This window comes from Arabidopsis thaliana, chromosome 3 (assembly GCF_000001735.4).
Source record: "Arabidopsis thaliana chromosome 3, partial sequence".
Taxonomy (NCBI): Eukaryota; Viridiplantae; Streptophyta; class Magnoliopsida; order Brassicales; family Brassicaceae; genus Arabidopsis; species Arabidopsis thaliana.
In genome coordinates, this window is record NC_003074.8 from 19,599,236 (window position 1) to 19,615,868 (window position 16,633).

Consider the following 16,633-nt stretch of genomic DNA (forward strand, 5'->3'; position numbering starts at 1 on the left):
TAAGCGTCGTAGATTAATACTATCTGTCAACGAATATGAGGAGTCACTCGTTTTTTGTTAAATAGTTCTCGACCTCATATGATGACTAATAGCAGCGAGTCGCAGATTTCTAAATTAATGGAACTAATTTACATAAGTCTACACAGGCTGAGTAAAAATACAATGTACATTACCTTTTTCTTTTTTTCTTTTTCTTTTTTTTTGGGCAAACAATGTACATTACCAAAACTGAAAAAACACAAATTCGTTGAAAGGGTCAATAAAATCGGCTGATCAAAAAATAATCTGACCAATCTAACATAACTTTTAAAAGCGTACACGAGTTTTGTTACTTTAGTAGGTGTTAGTTTAGTAATGAAATGAAAGATTTGTGTCATTCTATAAGTAATTTCACATTAATTAATGCATGCAATAGTGAACTTGGTTATAATTTGGCCCACAGAAAGATTTACTCATTTAACCATGAGAAAGACATGACAATATAAAATAAGGTGTTCTTTAATTAGTATGTCTATAACTTTGAGATATATACAAGAGAATTGTAAAATATATACGCCTCCATTTCTTGCATTATTTAACTGATATCGAAGGATGCTATGCAACTTACTTTCCACCAAAAGGGATTCACATGAATTTTTCCTAGCACATTTCAAAAGTTTCTAAATCTGCTATTCAACTACTGCAAAAGTCTCTAGCAGACGACTGTATCTACTACACATTTGGGCATTCAACTAAATACCACCACGCATCTTAAACTTTTCCGCATCTTATATAAATAATATTGTTTTTGTCTATCGGTTACAAGAAATTTAAATCTTAGAGGATAATGATGATGATGAAAGATGTGATCTGAATAAAAACGTTTCAGAAGATAAATTTCTTAAACACGATTAATAACCTTGAAACTGAACTGATCATAGATTTGTAGTACTTGTTAATTCTGAAAAACGTCATATATACACACACACACACACACAAATTACAGCTATTCGTCGACTAATAAAAAAAAAAATTACAACTTATATTCTAAATAGTGGATTAGGTTGATTGTTCTTTTAAGTCATAAATGTCCCACCATATTTGTTGTCTTTTTATTAGGGGGGAAAACGTAGACACATAAAATCAGTTTATTCGTCATCCTCCTCACAAATTAAGCATATCACACAAAAATAAGAGATATTAAATGAAAATTTTGGTTGTGCTTCACTGTCTTATTTATTTCCAGTTTACTTTAAATTTAAGACGAAGACCTAACACTATGACCTCCATACTTAATAGAGTTTGCCCCACCAACAAACTTTATGAATATGCATCTTGCATCACATCTTTCGTTATGCTAATTAATAACAGTTTGGCTCATCACATGTGAACATACCCAACGTAATTCCCATTACTTTAAAATTATGAATCTGATCGTAGCGTTTATAAGTGTCCAAACAAGTTTTCTTTCAGAGAACCACAAAGTTATACTATTTAAAACTAAACCAAAAGAATTACTAACAAAATCGAACAAAGAAAATAACTTAAATGCAGTTCAATTTTTGCTAAGTTTTTGTTCAATCTTTAACCAACAAAAAGAGAAAATCCAAAAAGCGAATCTGACGCTCATAGTATTTCATCTTTTCATTCACATTAATCAATATTTGCTTTCACAATCCCACATTATAAATAACATTATTCCTAACTAATATATTTAGAATGAGTAGATTTAACTGAATTCCACTCTACGACTGGAAATAAATTTGATTATCACTAGCAAAAGGGACTAATATCATGTTAAATTTATGAATTTCTAACTCAAAATTTTCAAGTTTTCTTCGGTTTGTGTATATATCAAAACTAATTCTAAGAAAACCTAGTCGAGCCGAGGACATGGAACAATGAGAGATGTCCAATTAAAGATCGAATTGACATTTCAAGGGTCGTCCAATGCCCATTAGAGTCTACGAATTACTATTTCAAGGCCCATTTGCTTTCATATTGTAAATTACTCCCTTCATTTGAGATTACAGTAAATGTGGTTTTGGAGTTGTTCACATTAAGAAACCAAGACAGATACTGAAACACAGAAAACCAAACACATGATCTAAAATGTGAATGTGGTTCAGGGTTTCCTCTGCCGTAGACTCTTCTCATGGAGTTTAGAGAGACAATACAAACACACAACTTATTATAGCTAAACAAGTTTTTATTTTAACATAGAAGAGAAAACGTGAGTTTGTTTTGGTGGTTGTGTTTCACTCAGATCTTAGCTGCGAAGGAAATTCCTTGTTTCACGAGCTCGTCGAGACTCTCTGCAGAAGGTCGAGCTTTGGCGACTTTAGCCAAGGCTTTGTTCTCATCACCACTACCTCCCTCCATGAATGCTCCAACCACTTTACCACCTTGAACCCAATATGCTCCAAATCTTGGTTTTGGGTTTGATGGATTGCTGTCTCCAAATAACACAGAGTCTCCTACGTTGTCTCCGTAGAACTGCCATGAGAGATCAAAGGAGCGAGAGTAGAAGAATGGAAGATAGTCGTATTCCTCCACCGCTGCGCCTCCCTCAGCCGCTTTGATCGCCTGCCACAATGTATCACATATATAAACGCTTCATCAGATATATACAACTGTATGTTAATCTATAAGATTTAGGCCTCAAGAGTTTGCGTTGCATTTTTTATGGTATGGATTAATAGGGTTTTGGTGTAGCGATATCAGCCATATTGTAAGCATTATTTACCTTAACAGCTTGCTCTGCTGATTTGCGGGAATGGTCAACATGCTCGACCCTTCTCACGTCTCCGTACATTTTCAAAGGGAAAGTAGCAACGTCACCAACAGCGTAAACATCTGGAACACTTGTTTTGAAGAATGCATCGGTCTGTGTGAAACAGTTAAGCAGTCAATTTAAAAGATCCAAATCAGAATGGTACGGGATAAGAAGAAGAAGAGACGCACAGGCAGCAGATAAATACCTTAATTCCACCTTTATCTTCCTCGACCTGTCCCTTGAATAAGGATGTCAATGGTTTTGCACCAACCCCAACTATCACAATGTCGGCTTCCAATGTCCTCCCATCCTTGAGTTGTACTTCCTTCACCTGGAGGATTATATAATACAAGTAAGACATTTGCAACGAGACCATTTGGAAAAGCTAATTAATCGAGTTCGTCAAACGAAACCAAACCTAAACATAACATTGTAATTTGGTTTTAGACTTTAGTTTCTATAAAATCAAACCAAAACTTAAATTGGATTGCCCACTCTATTAGCTAATGTTTCTTTGATTACCTCTCCATTTGGCTGAGCTGTGAACCCAGATGCCACTGTTCCTTTAATGATCTTCACTCCCTTGTTTGTATAGTAAGTCTCATAGAAAGCAGCAATATCGGCGGTGAAAAGCCTAGGCACTGCGTCAACATTTTGTTTTCATTACGTGTAACAATGTCATATATTACATGAATAGCAAAAGGATACTAGTCAACTTACTGCACCAAGGTTCAGGGAAAACCATAGTGACATCTAAATTGTTGATCCTTAAAACTGCACTAAGCTCAAGACCAATGTAACCTCCGCCAACAACTACAGCCTTTCCACCTTTCTTAGCTTTAATTGCTTCAACCAATTTGTCGGCATCATCAATCTCTCTCAGATAGAGGATATTCTTAGAGTCTGCACCTTTTACTCCAAAATCAGTCAATCTGAGAACCTGCAAAGGAAGGTAAAGAGTTACTTTCTTCTTGTAATAGAATTCATAAGAAGCATTCTGATGTGAGAAATGCAAGTATATCAGTCTTTACAGTAGAACCAGTTGCAATTATGAGCGTCTGATACTTGAAGACATCCCCAGTTGCACTGACAAGACTCTTGGCAGAGAGATCAGCTTTCACTATTTCTGTGCTTAGTATCAACTCAATTCCTACAAACACAATGGATAACAAAAAAATCATAGCACGATTTAGTTCCAATAACATAAGTAATTAAGCTTGTATAGAGAGTAATGTAATGTTATAATAGATCAGTGGGACTACACAGATGAGCAGGGCATTGATATTGGTGATGTTGCAGACAGTTCATTACCTTTCTGCTTGTAGGATTCAGGAAGCAGTTTTTCTCCACCACTACCAACACAGCAATGGAAACCTGGAAGTCTAGCAGCCCCTGCAACAAAAAAAGATTATCATAAAAAGCATAAACCAAAGCCAAGTTTCAGCAAATCAAAATTAAACGTTGTAGTTAGCAAAGTAAAGTAGAAAATTGTCTTACCTTCAGGAAACAAATACCCCTTGCTAAGTGCAGGGCGTTCATATGGAGCCACCTAAGCCACCATATAGAGTAAATAAGGTGTGAGGATTAGAGAAGACAAGTCCACATAAGGATCATCATATCATAGGTTACAAGACACACTGCATAATCACAGTTTTCCAAATCGAGAGGAAGCTTACCGCCTCTTTCGAGATAACAGCCAATTCTCCTGGTTGAACCCCTTGATTGGCAAACTCCTTAGCTGCGTATCCCTACACACAAAAATGGAGAAAAGGATACAACAAAGGTTAAGAGTTGAATTTGCTTCTGTATTTAGTTATTTCTTTGGAATTTTCTTCATTAACATCTGTGACTATACGATTAATCTGAGCTAGTATAAACTAAAGAGGATCCTGATGATACTATGCTTACTATTAACCATCTGCAAGTGATTTTGCAGAGATACACTTTTCTCACACTTAACAACAACAAAAGAACTAGAACTGAATCGGAAGTTTTTAAGATGCTCTGTGCAGAGGAAACCAGATTACATCCATGTTTTACGTCGAAAAAACAATCAATCAACATACGATTGTTTGATTCAAAATCAAGTTTCGATTGTAAATTCATCTCAACGATACTAGAAACTAGAAGCAGAGCCGCCGATCTGACGTTTAAATCTATGAATCACAATCTATAATCATCGTAATCGCTATCTGATTAACAATAACAAACTCCAAGCCAAAAAAACTACGAGAATTGTGGCATTTCGCAACACAAATCGAATCAAGCTCTTCGAAAATCGAAAGCAATGGCTGAAAAAACTTAAGGAGGAAGGAAGATACTCACGGCAGAGACGCCGCCGCCGAGGATGATGTACTTAAAGCTCTTCTCCGCCATTTTATCCGATCGTGTGAAAGCGTTTTGTTATCTTGTCGCTGAAGTTGGTTTGTTAGAGAAGCAAAGAAAGAGCAAAAAGGCTAATATGAGCTGAGTGACTCTAATTGGCTAAAACTTAACCAAGACTTGGCCGTTGATTGGAGGATGTAGATACAAAGCTTACACGTGGCAATATTGTGACCGTTGAATTTATCCAACCGTCGTGGTTCATGCTATATGTGGAAAGTAAAAAGAATTAAGGACGGAAATAAAGGACTGATTGATTCTTAAGTCTTTTTTAATTAACCCGAAAAATAGTTGGTGGAAAAGTCACAAATGTGCCACGTTATTGGATAAGTTGTGGAAAAGTCCACAAATGATGGGTTTTAGATTATTGGGCTTCTTTTCCTGACCTCTTAAGGCCCAAAATAACAAAATTCAAGAAACATGAAGCTTAGTCCTTCGACCCACATGATAACCCATTTGACCATCACATGATTAACAATTCGACTAAAACAACCATAAATTTTGATTTATCAGCAATTATATTTGTAAATAGGTTTATTACTACAATCTGTACGTAATAAGTATCAATCTTTGAAGGAACTAAAATTTACACATTCCCATCCAAGACTATAGGCAGTCACAATAACCCATTTGGATGAATGCTCATTTTTATTTTTAATTGTTCAAATTTCAAAATACTGTGTATAGCTAAAAAATCGAATTAATAAGTGAAGGAGAAAAAATTGGTGGAGTGGATTAGATGCATACAATGACAAAAAAGCCAAGCAAGCCTTTTATGGGGGTGTGGCCTGTCGACACAAACATGTGAAACCTATACTTGTTGCCTTATTCTCTAGCTTGTTCTCTTTCTTTTTATTTTTTTCTTTTACCAAATCTAATTTGATTACCCTATATATCTCATCTTCCTCGGATTCTCATTTCTCAGATCTTAGTTCTTATTGATATTGTTTTGTTTAATAGTAGTTATCAAGAATATACATAACTCGAATCATTTGTCGTTGTGCACCGTTGTTTCTTGTTCGCCGTCCACGCAATAATTATAAACATCCATACCTAAATTTTATATATACACATCATGAAATATTGCGACAAAGACATTTAATCTAGTGGCTCATAGTATTAGTGCAGTCATTGCATCATAACTTGGTATAAATGTTTGAGATACAAAAATAAGTATATATATATATATATAATAGAGTTTAATCCGCGGTACACCGCGAAAATAATTTATTTTTTAAATTAATATATATAAAAGTATGGGTACTTTTTGTATTTTGTACACTATTAATGAAAATTCACATTTTAAAAAATAAAATTGAATGATGGTTCAAATTGATCTTAAACGAAAAAATCTGGGTTCCATCAATCGTTTTTCTTGAAAAGATGCAAAATATTTTTAAAAATCGAATAAAATAATTAGCAGGACCATTGATATATTTAAATATGCGCATGCATATGTTTGTATAATAAAATCTTTTGATGTTGATGGTTGGTTTAAGTTAAATAAGAAATCAGAAGCGGACGTAACACATCTAATTTTTGTGTTAGTTTAGTGTTTACAATATATTTAATGGGGATTAAAAGCATGAGGGAAGAGATTAAAGGCGCAGAAAGAGGAATCCTAGGCTCAAAGGGTTCTCAAAGACCTATCAAGTCTCTATTATTTCCTAACACCACGTTCCAACTGTATGATTTAGGCTTTTTTGCCAGATTCAAAAGTACTTTGTTGTTATTAATCTCGATCATGTATCATTAAGTTATGTTTCTTGATCTTATGGTTACGGTTGTATATTATTTGATTTTTCCTATGCATTTTCCATTAGACTCTATTTGATTTTTCCTATGCATCTTCTATTAGATTCTAGTTCATTCTTTCTTATTTTTTTAATTCATTTGTCTTGGGTGGCTAATGAAGCAATAATGGTTTTTAGTTTTTATTTGAGATATTTGTAATTAATGATGCATATAATTTACTGTTTTACGTGGAAAAACGTATTCTAATTTCTTGTAAATTGCAATCGCATTGTATATTGTACCGAGGAAAAGGATCGATTTGCCTGCGTGTGTATAAGCTTTATCAACGAGATCCAAAGTAATCTATATATGACCCATTGACCTACCATCATACACAAAGTCAACACACCTAAAAATGATTATGATCATGTTAATCTATTACCGCTTCACATACAATTGATAAAACCAAACTAAAACTAAAACTAAATATAAATACTATAAACTAGTTAAGTAACCCACGAAAAAGTCTCGGCTTGGCTATAAAAATGCAGTCACCTTCCACTTTTTATTATCTTTCTGATAGTCATTCTATCAGAAATATTTTATACATTAGACTGATTTGTAGTATTTTCGTCTGCTTAAATTTGAACATATCGTTCGTTAATCATTAATGTTTCCTAAGTTAGTAACAGGCCTAATTCTTAATTGTATGTTCAATACTTTTATCTTATGATCTGATGTCTGAACTTTGAGGTAAAATGGTACTAGTATAGTTCCATAGTTATGAATTTGAAAGACTGATTAAAAATATATATTCAAAATACATATCAATCTACAGTGTTCTTTTTTTGTTTGCTAAATTATATGAATCTACAAAATAAAAACGTTATTTCTTCGAAAGAAGTGTTGTCGAAAAAACATTTTGAAAAGAACTGCGCATTGGCTACCTGTCTTATTCTGACAATATTGCTCCACCGTTATATTTTAAAAGCATTCACATCTATTTTTATCTTCTCACCAATCTTACCTACTACCATGTGTTCGCAGTAAATTAAGACATACGACGATCGAAATACTGTAATTATTTATTTTTATTGATTACACTAAACTAATCTTTTCATCAAGATAATCTTTCTTATGGGATTTCTGATTGTAAAGGGGTTTTTCCTCAATTTTTCCCTATTATTTTTTCAATTTAGTTTTGCCCAAAAAAAAAAAAAGAAACTATTTAATAAAGTTCTATAATATATTATTGATATAATCCGATTGAGTTAGCTCGATTAGAAGAATCATAGATGGCTAGATAAAGACATCTAGTCGACCTCTACTACTCTAGTGATCTAAGATTCAACTGGAGAGCAGTGTTATGACTTTGAAAAAAAAAAAAAAAAAAATCAGCATGATATACAACTTTTATAGATTAGTCACTATTCGATGAATGATGGGAAATTTCTTTGGCAATTTGACTTTGGTCAAATATGTCATGATATTGGTGGAAGTAAATTATTGATCATCAACATTTCCGGGAGGTGAAATCAGTTTTGACATGACAGTATATAATATTAAAATACTTGTTTCTATGAATAAAAACAGCATAAATCCAAATAAAGCTCGAATTATTTAAATAAAAGAACAATAACAATTCAGATAAATTTATGAACAATAATAAAAGAGTTTTGAAATGGAATTAAATATCTTCTGAAGTGAAATATGTAATAAAAATACAGTAGTAATTTTTATTTGTTTTGAGGCATAATAAAATGAGGAAAAAACCCGCAAACATATGCTGTGGGACCCACCATGTTTTTTTTTTCAACTTGATCATCTCTTAACTCTCTCTCATTCACCAGAAAACAAAAATTACACAAAAATCAAAACTTTTACTTTTTATTTCTCCTCTCTGGATCTTCCTCTTCAAAGCTCAAGGCCATTAGGGTTTATCTGAGCTCCAAAATCACCCTAATTCTAGTGTATTTCTCAGCAAGCAAGCTTCTTCTTTTTTTGTCCTGGGTAAGCCTTTGTTCCTTCAATTTATCGCCAGCTTCTTCTTTATCTCTTACCTTTTCTTCTTTGCACGCCTCCATTAGCACTTTATTTATTTTTCTTCTGTAACCCTCTCTTTGATTTGCTTTAATTCATGAGATTTGGGGACCGTATTCAGGGTTTTTTTTGGGTGGGTTTCTCTGATTTTTTTTTCCTTTTTCAGACCTTTCATTATCTCTATGTGGTCACTTAAGGTCTCTGCAGTTTCAATTCAAAAATTTAGTTTAAAAAAAAAAAAAATCTGGGTGTGTGTTCATTAGCTAGCTCCTCTTTGTTCACTCATTGGCTCTCTATGATTTGACATTTAAGATTATTGCTGCATTTAATTGTGCTAAATCGATTCTGCACTCATGCTTCAGCTACTGTTCTTTGTGTCCCTGTAAATTTAAGTTTTTGAGATCTGAAACTATAAGAAATTTTCCGATTTTGGTTCTCATTAGTTGTTAGATCTCTTATCTCACTCGAAGCTTCTTTTTTTACGCGGTTTGATTTATTAATTTCGTTACTTCTCTGTAAATTCTCGATCTTTAGGGTTCTTCTCATCCCCTGGTTTAATAATGGGTCCAATCTCAGTTCTTGTTCACTCTAATTTTACTTTCACAATATCTCCAATTACGCAGATGCTTTTTGACAAATTTTCTCCATTAAAAGTGTCTTCTTTTTTAGCTGTATTAAATTTATAGGTCTCTCTATCTGTACTGGTATAGGGTTCATGATTGAGTCTACAAAAACATAATGAATGACCTAAAAGCTATTAACTTTCGTTTCTAGATCTGCTTGCTTCTCTTTAATATCTTCACCTCATTGCTCTAATAGACATTAATCTCCATTTGAAGTTAGTATTCTTTTACCAGTTTTACTGATTTTTCTTTTTCATTCAGGTAACTGTGATTGTTGCAGGATCTTGTGTAGAAACAGATCACAAGAAGATGAATGATAACTCGGTGGTGCGGCTTTGATTATCTTCAGAGATTTTAGATTCTGTATCCACTCTGTTGCGATGGGGTCGTTTGCAGGCGCTTGTGAGATTGTGGAAGAGAAGGATGATGAAGTAAGATTGCCAAAACATTCCGGGAGATATGGTAAATCGGTTATGGGATCATCAAGTAAGGATTTGGTGGAGCGTAAGCAACGAGAGTATCATGGTTCTCTTGAGTATGACATTGATATGCTTTTTCAGTCTATTTCTGTTAAACCATCTACTACGAGGTTGATGAGTTCTTCTTTCCATCATCATGAGACGAGCGCGAGTGCCGGTCCAAGCAGGACCACAAGCCCTTCGAAGAGAATTGCGTCCATGAAAAAACCAGGGACACCTCAGTCTCCTAGATTTGTTGGTCTCTCTGATTCAGTTTCTTTGAAGCAGGCTCTTAGGGATCGTTGCATTTCTAAGGCGTCGGAAATGGCTGCTCAGAAACGGTTGTCGAAATCTGCTGCTGCATCTCCGAGGGTCTCAGAAGCTGACAGGATAAAGAGTTTGTATAACCAAGTTTCGAATGAATCTACTAGCAGCAGGTCTGGGCTTGTTCCTGTGGACAAGGGTAAAGGAAGTTTGGTTGAGATACCTTTGATGCCTGTAAACGATAAACCAAGCTCTTCAAAGAGCGTACCTCAACGGTTTGAAGATCCTTCTAACCCCATTTCTGAGCCATCTCAAGCTGGAACCAGTTTTGGATTACAAGGAGTGGGGAATCAAACGCGGGAGATTAAGCTGTTGCATAGATCCAACAAACCTGGGTCTTGTCTTAGTTCTGGCAGTGGAGATTATGAGATAGAGTTAGATGAAAATGTTGCGTCTCCTTCCACTCATGCATTTGTTGAAGATGATGTGATAGAAATAGACAAACACGTTACTTCACTGCCATCTCACTCTAGCAAGAAAGTCAATGCGACGGAGCTTGACAAGAATATTTCCTCATCTGCTGTAGACTCAGAGCAGAAAGGGAAGTTGGATGATGCACCTAATTCAGGGACAGAGAATGGCAAAACAGTACGGAAGGTAACAAGAATGATTCCACGTCCCAAACAACCGAAAAAGAAAATTTTGCTTAAGAAGAAGTTAAAAATCGGGGTTGTGTCAGCAACTTACCCAACAAAAGACGATGAAGAAATTGTTCCTTCCTTGGACTCTAGTGCCAATCAACTTCTCTGCCAGAGATGTCACTGTTCGTTGAAGAGCACCAGCATCGATGACAACCCACCTTCATATACTTCTAGTCATAATCCTAAGATTTGCACAGATAGTTTGAGCTCTGTTTCAAATAAAGAAGCTCATCAAGGATCTGACGAGAACTCCTCTGGCTCGTGTAATGTCAGTCAAAGCTCTGAAGCTGACATTGTCATAATGAAACAAGATGTTTCCTCTAGCAATAATAGTGGAATCGGTGCAATGGTAGAAAAAGAAACCGAGAATCCGACTTCCAGTGAGAAATTCGAGTTCTCTCTGAGTTCAAAAGATAGTCTTGGGGATTATAGCAGGAGCACAAGCATTAGTGAGGAGAGTAATCTGAGCCGATTTAGCTGTGGGAATAAGCCTCACATGTCGATGGATGTGAGATGGGAAGCGATTAAGCATATCAAGGTTCAATACGGCTCTTTGGGTTTACGACACTTCAACCTTCTGAAGAAACTTGGTTGTGGAGATATAGGAACAGTCTATCTCGCCGAGCTGATTGGTACAAACTGTTTGTTTGCCATAAAGGTTATGGACAACGAGTTCTTGGCGAGAAGGAAAAAGTCTCCCCGGGCACAAGCAGAAAGAGAAATACTTAAAATGTTGGACCATCCTTTTCTTCCTACATTATACGCGCAATTTACTTCGGATAATTTATCTTGTCTAGTCATGGAATATTGTCCTGGAGGAGATCTTCATGTCCTCAGACAGAAGCAGCTAGGCCGGTGTTTCCCTGAACCTGCAGCAAGGTAAAGATTTACCTTTTCCATTTCGTGTCTAGCTTATTTAATGTACTGAAAATTGATTGTAAAAATTTGTTTCTGTAGATTCTATGTGGCCGAAATTCTCCTTGCACTGGAGTACTTACACATGCTTGGTATCATATACCGAGATCTGAAACCGGAAAACATTCTTGTCCGTGAAGATGGACACATTATGCTTACGGATTTTGACCTCTCACTCCGTTGTGCAGTGAACCCGACTCTTGTCAGGTCAAACTCTCCACCTGGTAAAGATCCCGCAAGGATTTCAGGTCCATACAACACATCCAACTGCATACAACCATTCTGTATCACCGAACCATCTTGCCAGGTTTCGTGTTTCAGCCCTAGGCTCTCCTCAAACCAACAACAAGGTAGAAAACCAAAAAGGGGTGATCATCTTTCGAAAACCCAACAACACTTGAGTAGATCATTGCCTCAGCTCGTGGCTGAACCAACCGAAGCAAGATCCAATTCCTTTGTGGGAACACACGAGTACCTAGCCCCAGAGATCATCAAAGGAGAAGGACATGGCGCTGCAGTTGACTGGTGGACTTTCGGGGTTCTCCTTTACGAGCTTTTATACGGGAAAACACCATTCAAAGGTTACAACAACGACGAGACTTTGGCCAATGTTGTGTTACAGAACCTCAAGTTTCCTGATAGCCCGCTTGTAAGCTTCCAGGCAAAAGACTTGATCAGGGGACTTCTTGTTAAGGAACCAGAGAACAGGCTCGGGTCAGAGAAAGGTTCTGTAGAGATCAAAAGACATCCTTTTTTTGAAGGATTGAATTGGGCTCTGATCCGGTGTGCAATCCCGCCTGAGCTACCGGATTTCTATGAGTATGGTGGTGGACCAGAGGCAGCGGCGGATTCGCCTGGAGGCAGTAATAATAGGTATCTTGAATGTAAAGCCATAGGCGATCATCTTGAGTTCGAGTTGTTTTAAGCAAGACATAGATATTCTCTGGTATAAGCATTCAGAGTAATCGTTGTTGTAAGTTATTATATCTAAGTTAAATCTAAATGTCTTATATGTAAATTTAGCGTTCTCTGAGACATAATCTGATATAGTATTCTCAAAAATATATATGCTCCTTCGTATCTCAATTTTTAAATATATGATCAAACATTACAATCTTAGTAGACACTAATCTACAAAACCAAAAGATTACAAACACTTTTCTTCAATGAAAGACTTGAGTTGAGATTCCCATCTGATGAAGAACACTTGACGTCGAAGAAGCTGACCTCAAAGCCTCAGCTAATGGTCCACCCATATTGTGGTGGTTCCCTACATTGCTCCACCAATTCAATTGCTCCCTCTCATTGTTGTTGTTTCTCAGGTTCTCTTCTTCTTTTTCTTCTTCATTGCTTGTTGAAAGTTTTAGAGAAACATCTGAGGAAGCGTTACTATTACCGGGCACGGAGATTGAGATATGACAAGTGGATGAGCTCATTGGACTGGAGGTAGAGCCCAATGATGATTCGCCTAGCCCGCCTAAACCCGCCTAATGACCGTGTAATCCACTTAATGTCTGCATAGTCCGCCAAATCTTCCTCACCGCCTAATAGAATCGATTTTAAGAAAGTCGAAGCGGTACATGAACGCCTAGCACCTAGGGGATGCCTAGACGGCTGCGTAACCCGCTTTCTTGAATACCGCCTAGTTGTAATTGCACATTTTTGGGTGTATATCAATTTTTTTCCAGCAAAATTAGGCAGTTGCACCTATCACCTATGTCTCACCCTACTGGGCCGGGCCTGAATAATTTATGTTACAAAGATTGCAATTTGCAAACATTAAAAGAAGAAAAGCCCAAAAAGGACATCTTTGATCATCAGATTGGCTCCACTTTAATTACGAAATTGATTTCTTTATTTTTCCTTTTTTACTTTTCCTTTTGGCGGGACTGCTTGCTTTGATTTTGGAATGATGTAAAAGCAAAGCAATTATGTTTGGGAAGGTTTAAGCAAAAGCAAAAGACAAGTGAAAGTAAATAAATAGATATTGAGAGAGACATAGAGACTGTTGTAACAAGAAAAAAAAATGAGTAGCAAGAATAACTCCGGAGCTGCTGCAGTTTCTGGAGTCAACACCAACGGTAAGCTACCAATGGAGGACAATGAAGAAGAAGAGATATGGAAAGTTGCAGTGACGAGGTTTCAAGCCCGAGAAGAAGAGATCGAGAGGAAGAAGATGACTGTTAAGGAAAAAGTTCAACAGCGGCTCGGTTTTGCAGAGGAAGCTACAAGATGCTTAACTCAAACATTGGAAGTAAGTTTATAAAAAGCCTTTTGTGTAACATGGTAGACAACAAAGCTAATAATGTTCTTACTAAAACAGGAGCTAGAGATTATGGGAGATCCTATGAGAAAAGAAGTTGGTATGGTGAGGAAGAAAATCGACATGGCGAATCGAGATATCAAATCTTTGGCACAAAGCTGTCAGAAAAAGGTATTACACATTTTCATTTTCAGGAAAAGCTGGCAGCTTTGTTTTAACACAAGAGGATAATTTGACAGGAGAAGGAATACAAAGACACATTGGAAGCTTTCAATGAAAAGAACAAAGAGAAAGCTCACCTTGTTTCCATGTTAATGGAGGTATTTAGTCTAAACCACTTAAAAGCTTTGTAAAATTTCTACTGAAGATCCAATGTGTGATTTGTGACGATGATTTTCTTTTGGCAGCTACTGGCTGAAAGTGAAAGATTAAGGATAAAGAAACTGGAGGAAATCAACAAGACTGTTGGAACCTTGCAATGAGGAGAAGCAATCTACATGGATCTTACCTTAAAAGAGAGTGAAAATTTGTTTAAGTTTTTGGTATTACACTCTATCCAGGTCCTCCTATTAAAAGTGAGCTACGATGTAACAGGATGTACGATAAATGAATGGTGCTAAGGTTTAAAGATATGAATGCAGCGAAAAACGAATTTCTTAAAAGATGCAAGATGTCTTTGTACACATAGATAATGTCAAAACAAATCAAGCATCATTATATTCATATATCCGAAACTAGCGGCTTCCCTATTTTGTCATTACCCGTTTCCTTTTACTCTGCTGGCTCAGTGTTTACATACCTGTTCGCGTAATCTAAATACTCCTGCAAGTAACAAACAATCAAACATAAAAATTATCAAGAAGGAAATACAAGAACAGATTCCATTGGTCTTTAAATGAATATTAGTAACCTTACCTGAAGTATAACTACTGCGGCTAACTTGTCCAACATTGTCTTCTCTTGAACAGGATGCAAATTCAAGGGCTTCAACATCAGTTCAACGGTCTGTTGACAGTATTACATGAGATTCAAGGGATATTAAACTTAACACCTATCTTTACTGTGACTTACAAGATCTTTAAATCTGAAAAATATATACCTTTGATGATAATCGCTCGTCCCAATATGTGTATTTCACATCCTTGAGTTTTTCGGTCTTACGAAGTTCCTCAATGAAAAGATTCACAGTGACAACCTGTTCCAAGTTTAAAAATCCTTTTCGGTTATATGAGCTAATGTAGAGGAAAAGTACTTCACAATTCAGTCGAAACAAAAAAAAAAACTTACATCCTCTACATTGTTCAGTTTGCCAAATGGATAACCAACGACTAATCCCGACACAGAAAATGCTTTGACCTGCATAAGACAACAAAAGGCAAATGATTGATGTAATCAAACAGAGTTCATAAGTCTACTTGTTGATAGATCTCTACTACGTCAAGGACTTAACAGTAAACACTAACTGAATAAACCTTGATCCTTTAATCACCAGTAAGGCAGTAATCACAAAAAGCCGAGGGTGAAAGTAGACACTAATCTACTACACTAACAAACTTTCTTCTTCATTACCAAAACAAACGATAGTTTCTTCATTCCTTATCTTAGTAAACACTAATCTACACTAGCAACCTTTTTTCTTTGTTTTAAAAAACACTAAGAAATGATAGTTTCTCCATTTCTTAACAAGAACTAAAATCTGTGTATTTGTTTAAGGTCTCCTTTAAATCTAGAGCTAAAAAGTAAAGGAACGATCAAACTTATAGCACCTACCAGGTTCTGGAAATCTGTAGCCATCAGGTCAATGTTTGATTTCTTTCTGAGCAAAACACTGCAAGAGAAGTAACAGGTTTTCAATAGCGATGATGGTGACAAAATTGATCAGAGAGGATTTGCATTTTTGAAAATTACTGTTAAACAAATGTTGTAGCATGTAGACACTGAATCAAAGGTACCTCAATGGAGAAGCAACCATATTTGAAGGATCTGAGATAGCTAATCCAACATACTTATCACCAACATCTAAACCCAGAAACCGACCAGGGACTGACACTTTGGTCTTCAGCGCATTACCCAATAAGCTCAATGGCTTCACATACTTCATTTCCTGATCAAAAGTAAGTGAATCAAACTTCCAAAACACTTGTTCAAATCAAGACTAAAAATTCACATATCAATTGCATAAATTTGAGAATTATTGTACAAAAAAAACTTTAATCAGACCATCAAACAAACATTTCGAAAAAGGGTTTTAGAAATTAATCAGAAAGTTTAAATCTTGACGTACTTTAAAGGCGGAAACTTTCTGGCTCCGGAGCACGGAATCTGGCGAGAGGAAACGACAAATGGTTCTGCTAAATGTCTTCGCGATTGAAGCAAGCAAGCACAAACCCCAAGATTGTGAATTAGAGATGGACCGGAAAAGGTTTATTCCGGTTAAGTTCGAGACTTCACCGTCTAATCAATCTATACGATGCCGGTGATTATCAGGGTTTTGGTTT

General features: G+C 36.0%; 4 protein-coding genes across 8 annotated transcripts; 2 read left to right on the forward strand and 2 right to left on the reverse strand.

Moving 5' to 3' along the window:
- Positions 1 to 1,931: 1,931 nt before the first annotated feature.
- On the reverse strand, positions 1,932 to 5,362 carry MDAR1 (monodehydroascorbate reductase 1). 2 transcript variants are annotated; one of them, NM_001161202.1, is made up of 11 exons: positions 5,081 to 5,219; positions 4,664 to 4,759; positions 4,432 to 4,503; positions 4,253 to 4,304; positions 4,067 to 4,147; positions 3,787 to 3,905; positions 3,476 to 3,695; positions 3,278 to 3,396; positions 2,961 to 3,086; positions 2,726 to 2,866; positions 1,978 to 2,565 (listed from the first exon to the last, which is right to left on the reverse strand). In NM_001161202.1, the coding sequence occupies exons 1-11, from the start codon at positions 5,129 to 5,131 to the stop codon at positions 2,242 to 2,244; spliced, it is 1,401 nt and encodes a 466-aa protein (NP_001154674.1). In that variant the 5' UTR covers positions 5,132 to 5,219; the 3' UTR covers positions 1,978 to 2,241. The 2 variants fall into 2 exon arrangements, with proteins under 2 accessions (NP_190856.1, NP_001154674.1); NM_115148.4 differs by lacking the exon at positions 4,664 to 4,759 and having other exon boundaries at positions 1,932 to 2,565; positions 5,081 to 5,362.
- Positions 5,363 to 8,661: 3,299 nt separating this feature from the next.
- On the forward strand, positions 8,662 to 12,982 carry KIPK (KCBP-interacting protein kinase). Of its 4 annotated transcripts, none has more exons than NM_180356.2 (3): positions 8,662 to 8,881; positions 9,796 to 11,836; positions 11,915 to 12,982. In NM_180356.2, the coding sequence occupies exons 2-3, from the start codon at positions 9,915 to 9,917 to the stop codon at positions 12,795 to 12,797; spliced, it is 2,805 nt and encodes a 934-aa protein (NP_850687.1). In that variant the 5' UTR covers positions 8,662 to 8,881; positions 9,796 to 9,914; the 3' UTR covers positions 12,798 to 12,982. The 4 variants fall into 4 exon arrangements, with proteins under 4 accessions (NP_850687.1, NP_001319733.1, NP_001327649.1 ...); NM_001339591.1 differs by having other exon boundaries at positions 8,734 to 8,881; positions 9,815 to 11,836; positions 11,915 to 12,951; NM_001339592.1 differs by having other exon boundaries at positions 8,879 to 9,044; positions 11,915 to 12,951.
- An 860-nt stretch (positions 12,983 to 13,842) lies between these two features.
- Positions 13,843 to 14,792, forward strand: AT3G52900 (RAB6-interacting golgin (DUF662)). The gene is made up of 4 exons (NM_115150.3): positions 13,843 to 14,126; positions 14,196 to 14,306; positions 14,375 to 14,455; positions 14,543 to 14,792. Exons 1-4 carry the CDS (start codon positions 13,899 to 13,901, stop codon positions 14,615 to 14,617), a joined length of 495 nt encoding a protein of 164 aa, NP_190858.1. The 5' UTR covers positions 13,843 to 13,898; the 3' UTR covers positions 14,618 to 14,792.
- On the reverse strand, positions 14,772 to 16,519 carry AT3G52905 (Polynucleotidyl transferase, ribonuclease H-like superfamily protein). Its single transcript, NM_001084805.3, has 7 exons — positions 16,420 to 16,519; positions 16,088 to 16,239; positions 15,906 to 15,963; positions 15,423 to 15,491; positions 15,235 to 15,330; positions 15,051 to 15,140; positions 14,772 to 14,957 (listed from the first exon to the last, which is right to left on the reverse strand). The coding sequence occupies exons 2-7, from the start codon at positions 16,234 to 16,236 to the stop codon at positions 14,907 to 14,909; spliced, it is 513 nt and encodes a 170-aa protein (NP_001078274.1). The 5' UTR covers positions 16,237 to 16,239; positions 16,420 to 16,519; the 3' UTR covers positions 14,772 to 14,906.
- Positions 16,520 to 16,633: the final 114 nt, after the last annotated feature.

Excerpts from the sequence above, each read along its gene's own strand:
- MDAR1 (NM_001161202.1), bottom strand. The coding sequence starts at position 5,131 with ATGGCGGAGAAGAGCTTTAAGTACATCATCCTCGGCGGCGGCGTCTCT. Across the intron at positions 3,087-3,277 it reads CAGCTCAGCCAAATGGAGAG|GTGAAGGAAGTACAACTCAA; the intron begins GTAATCAAAGAA and ends ATAATCCTCCAG. Across the intron at positions 2,566-2,725 it reads CAGCAGAGCAAGCTGTTAAG|GCGATCAAAGCGGCTGAGGG; the intron begins GTAAATAATGCT and ends ACATTGTGGCAG.
- KIPK (NM_180356.2), top strand. The coding sequence starts at position 9,915 with ATGGGGTCGTTTGCAGGCGCTTGTGAGATTGTGGAAGAGAAGGATGAT. Across the intron at positions 11,837-11,914 it reads TTCCCTGAACCTGCAGCAAG|ATTCTATGTGGCCGAAATTC; the intron begins GTAAAGATTTAC and ends TTGTTTCTGTAG.
- AT3G52900 (NM_115150.3), top strand. The coding sequence starts at position 13,899 with ATGAGTAGCAAGAATAACTCCGGAGCTGCTGCAGTTTCTGGAGTCAAC. Across the intron at positions 14,127-14,195 it reads GCTTAACTCAAACATTGGAA|GAGCTAGAGATTATGGGAGA; the intron begins GTAAGTTTATAA and ends TTACTAAAACAG. Across the intron at positions 14,307-14,374 it reads CACAAAGCTGTCAGAAAAAG|GAGAAGGAATACAAAGACAC; the intron begins GTATTACACATT and ends ATAATTTGACAG.
- AT3G52905 (NM_001084805.3), bottom strand. The coding sequence starts at position 16,236 with ATGAAGTATGTGAAGCCATTGAGCTTATTGGGTAATGCGCTGAAGACC. Across the intron at positions 15,964-16,087 it reads ATGGTTGCTTCTCCATTGAG|TGTTTTGCTCAGAAAGAAAT; the intron begins GTACCTTTGATT and ends CTTCTCTTGCAG. Across the intron at positions 15,331-15,422 it reads AACTGAACAATGTAGAGGAT|GTTGTCACTGTGAATCTTTT; the intron begins GTAAGTTTTTTT and ends AACTTGGAACAG.